General features: G+C 66.0%; 1 protein-coding gene across 1 annotated transcript; it reads right to left on the reverse strand.

The window, feature by feature from the left end:
- Positions 1 to 879: 879 nt before the first annotated feature.
- Positions 880 to 4,169, reverse strand: NPTX1 (neuronal pentraxin 1). The gene is given in 7 exon segments (XM_053960656.1): positions 880 to 968; positions 1,950 to 2,123; positions 2,126 to 2,204; positions 2,312 to 2,491; positions 2,584 to 2,828; positions 3,285 to 3,492; positions 3,669 to 4,169. Coding segments are annotated over 6 exon segments (1,296 nt in total). The 5' UTR covers positions 4,113 to 4,169; the 3' UTR covers positions 880 to 968; positions 1,950 to 1,983.
- Positions 4,170 to 4,491: the final 322 nt, after the last annotated feature.

Here is a 4,491-nt window from a genome sequence, read left to right on the forward strand (position 1 = left end):
GTTTGTGTGGCGTGTTACATAAAGCAGGGAAAGACGTGGTTTGAGGGTACAGGAGAAGGAGAGAGCCTGGCAGAGAGGCTCAGGGAGTGCCTGAGCCAGCTCCAAGAGGAGCTGGGCAGAAATTTCTGCTTCATGCAGGCACAAAACCTTCCTGTGGAAAAAGACAAGCTGCTGAGCACTGGCTGCTCGGGGAACAGACACATGTGAGAGAAGCCGGTGTCTTTCTTCACGCTTTATTGTGTAAAAATAAAGTCAACAATTCATGTAATCCCAGCAATAAAATGGAAAAAGCATGAGAATCCGTAGAAACAGTGCATTGTCAGAACTGCCGATGCGGGCCGGATGCGTGGGGTGTCAGAACCCCTTCAAATCCCAAAGGAGACAGAGCCAGGAGTAGGAAAAATGTACAGCTTTGGTTAGCAAAATAATGACAAATTAAGATACATTAATTCTCTCCCCTACTGTACACTATGTACACTGCGTTGACATCACACCCTTTCGTGGTTTTTTTGGCAAATCCAACGCACCTGGGGCTGGAGGTCAAACCCGTGCCATGGTCTCGTTGTTGCTCTCAGCAGGTTGTGCCTGTGCTCGCCGACGTGAACGGGGGGCTTGGGAGGAACTGAAATTAACTCTCGATGGTTCGGGGATTTTTTTTTTTTTTCTTGCACCAAGAGCACGGCCGAGGATCCGCTGCCCTGAGCCGTGCGCGGGGTCTCGCTCCGGCGCTGCTGCTGCTGCTGCCCCGCGGAGCAGCCGGGGCGGGGCGGGCTCCGTGCTCCGTGCCCCGGCCCGGGGGCAGCTCCCGGCCCCGCGCGGACCCCTCCGCTCCGCCCGTCTCTTTGCCGCATCTTTGGAGTTGGTCGTGAGGCTCTGGAGCCCCGGGTGAATTCTCTGCCTCATCCTCCGCTGCCGCCCAGGGCTGCCCTGGGGGGGCAGGAGGGGGCCTGGGGAGTGATTTCTGCAATCTGTAGTACAAATCAGGAGTTTAGAAAAGGAAACCATACAAAATGCATCTGTTATCTCAAAATACGCTTCTTTATCTCTTTTTATCCTGCAGAATCTCAAAGCACTTTTTTTTTTTTTTTTTTTTCTCAGGGAGCGCTGATAATTCTATATATATATTTTTTTTTCTTATCTTCATAAAAATACCCTATTTTTTTTTTTATTGGTAATAAACTTCCCTTTACAGTAAGAGAAACAAGAGAGTGTATTATCAAAAGCAGAAAGGCTTCAGACCTGTCAGTGGGAGCTGGGCTGGAGGGGACGGTAAAGGCTATTTGTCACCAGCTACGGCGCGTAGGAGCCTCGGGGGGCTGCAGGCGGCGGGGCCGGGGGTACCTGAGTGCGGCAGGTCGGGGAGCGGGGCCGGGGGTCCCGCCGGGGGTCCCGCCGCAGCCCGGGGCTATGGCTGTGGTGCTCGGGAGCAGCGCCGGCCGGGGAGGGGTGCGGGGCTCACCGGGGGAAGGGGGGGGGCGGCTCCTCCCGGGGCTGGCAACGTTGAGGGGTCGCCCCTGCTCGGAGTTGCCAGCCGCTGTTGGAGCGCAGCTGGGGGGGGCGGCGGGGGGGGGATGCTGCAACTCTCCCCAGCTCTGGGGGCACCATCCTCCCGGGGGGGGGGTTCAGGCTGGACAGAGAGGAGCCCCGAGGGGGCTCTGGGCCGGGCCCCGCAGCCTTGTCAGGCGCCGGTGCCCACGGAAAGCGGCGGCGAAGCGGGGGCCGGGCCGGGGGGCGGCGGGGGGGGCGCAGCCGCGCCAGGCCAAGGCACGCAGGCGTTGAAGGACGTTGGCAAGACAGAAACCGGAGGGCCGTGGGGCTCCGGGGGCGGGCGCCCCGCTGCCGGGGCATCCCTGCGCCCGGGACTAGTCGGGTGGCTTCGTTCTCGGTTGGTTTTTTTTTTTTTTGCGCAAAAAAAGGAGGAAAAAAAAAAAAAAGAAAAAAAAAAGAACCCGCTGAGGAGGTTTCTCTCGCTTGTCCGTGGCCCTAGTTGAGCTGGCGACAGGCCTCGAAAGTCCACTTGGTGGCCCCGCCGTAGATGTCGATGTTGGCCTCAGCCCAGGCGATGACGTTGCCCGCGAGGGCCTTGGAGCTGCAGGTGGCCAGGCCGTACACCTCCCCCGGCTCAGCTTGCGGTCCCACACGTTGAAGTGGGCCAGCTCCCCCACGAAGGCCTGCGTGGCGTCGAAGCCTCCGCCCAGCGTGTCCTGCGGGAGGAGCCGCGGTCACCGGGGGGCACCGGGGCCGGCTGGCCCCGTCCGTCCCCCGGGGGCACCGGCCGAGCAGGGACCCCGCGGCTGCCCCCGGCCCTTACCTGCTCCTGGCCCAGGACCAGGACGCCCTGGGGCTTGATGGGGTGGTAGGGGGCCAGGTTCTCGCCGTTGCCCGTCTGTGTGCCGTCCTGGTAGGCTTCCCACACGCCGTCCCGCGTGGTCCAGGTGACACAGATGTGGTGCCACTTGCCGTCGTTGATGGCAAAGGGCAGCTTGGCCACCTGCGGGCAGCGGGTCGGGGTGGTACGCACGGGGGTCCCCCAGGCTGCCCCCACCCCCAGCCCAGCACCCTCCCCGCGCCCCGGGGCCGTACCTTGTCATTGATGAGGATCTCCATGGGGTTGTTGCCCCACTCGATGAGCACCAGCTCGTTGGCCTGCCCGGGCACGGCGTAGGAGAAGGGGGTGCCCATGCCGGGGGAGGCGCTGGATTTGATCCACATGCAGATGCTGAAGGCGTACATCTCGGGCAGGCTCTTCTTCACCTTGGCGTACATGTAGTTGGTGCGCAGGGGGAAGGTGAGCTGGAACCTGTCCGGGGGCCGGTTGTCCTTCTGGCCTGTGGGAGCGCGGGGGCGGTGGGCTCCTGCCGGGCCCCCTTTCTGCCCCTTTGGGGGTTCCCCCCCTCCCCACCCCGTTATGTAACGGGCCTTGAGATGGCAGCGAGGAGCAAATCCCTCCGGCGCCGCGCGGCTCCCTAATCCCCGGGGCGGGCAGCGCCCGGAGCATCCCCGGCGCGGAGCCCGCGGGCACCGGCCGCCTCAGGAACCGCCGAGCAAGGGTTTGGCCAGGGAGGGACCTTAACGATCAGCCAGTCCCGACCCCTGCCACGGGGAAAGCCAAGCTGGGGGAGAGGGACCGCTCCCGGGGAGGGCAACGGGACGGGCTCGGCAGATCCGCCCGCGGGAGCGGCTCCGCATCGTCCGGCAGCGCCCGGTCCCCAGCGGCGGGGGAGCTCCGGGAGCCGGCCCGGGGGTCCCGCGGCGGGCGGGCGGGGGTGGGCAGCGCCCGGTACCTTTCTCCAGGTCGCTGATGCGCTGGTGCAGCGAGGTGAGCGTGCTCTCGATCTTGCCGCGCTCCTCGGACTCGTTGCGGGGGCTGAGCTTGCCCTCCTCCAGGCTGTTCACCCGCGACAGCACCTGCTTCTCCAGGTCATCGATCTTGTTCTGCAGGATGTCCTTCAGGTTGTTGGTCTGGCTGGAGGAGTTCATCCTGCTGAACTGCTGCAAGGGGCGAGCAGAGGAGCGGGCTGTTAGCAGCGGGAGGCGGCTCCCGGTGCCCGGCTCCGCGGGTTGCCCGGTGCCCGGCTCCGCGCTCCCCGCGCTGGGATGCGCGGGCGCCCCGGCTGCCCGTGTCTGCCGGTGCCCGGCTGCGCGGCTCCCCGGCTCTCCTCGCGTACCTCCAGGTTCTCCAACCGGGTTTTCAGGGACTGCAGCGTCTGCCCCAGCTGGCTGAGGGTCTCGGCGGCGGCCGGCCGCGACAGGTCGCCCATGGTGTTCTTGGAAAAGCCCTTCCTGCCCTTTCCCTCGCCGGGCAGCTCCAGCACGCTCTGGCTCTCGCAGCGGCCCAGCTTGGCCGTGAGCTCGCGGATCGTCTCCTTCTGGTTCATGATGGTCTCCTTCTGCTGCAGCACCGTCTCCCGCAGCTGCAGCACGGTGCCCTTCAGCTCCTCGGCCGAGCCGGTGCCCAGCGCCGAGGCCGCGCACACGTCCCCGTCCAGCGGCACCGAGGTGCAGATGAAGCGCGTCTGCCCCAGGCCCTGGCCGAGCGCCGGCCCCAGCGCCGGCCCCAGCAGCAGCAGCAGCGGCAGGAGGCGGCGGCTGCCGGGCGGCCCCGCGGCCATGGCTCCGCTCGGCTCCGCTCGCTCCGGGCCGGCTCCGGCTCCGCTGCGGCGCCGCCGCTTTTATCGCGGCCGGGCGGGGCCGCGCGGGGCGTCACGGAGCGCGGAATCCCGGCCCGCGGCGGAGGGGGGGGCCCCGCGTGGGAGCGCGGCGTGAGTGCGTGCGAGAGCGTGCGGTGGTGATTCTGTGAGCGTGAGAGCGCGTCCGTGTGTCCGCCTGCGTCCGTGTGTCCGCCTGTGTCCGTGTGTCCGCGGGCGGGAGCGCGCGTGGGCGGCGCGTGGGCAGAGGAGGCTGTGCAGGGATGGGCTGCGGGGATGTGCGGGGTGGATGCGGTGGGTGTGCAGGCTGTGCGTGTGCACGCTCCGGTGTGCGGGCTGTGCA

The sequence above is a fragment of the Vidua chalybeata genome, chromosome 19 (assembly GCF_026979565.1).
Source record: "Vidua chalybeata isolate OUT-0048 chromosome 19, bVidCha1 merged haplotype, whole genome shotgun sequence".
Lineage (NCBI taxonomy): Eukaryota > Metazoa > Chordata > Aves > Passeriformes > Viduidae > Vidua > Vidua chalybeata.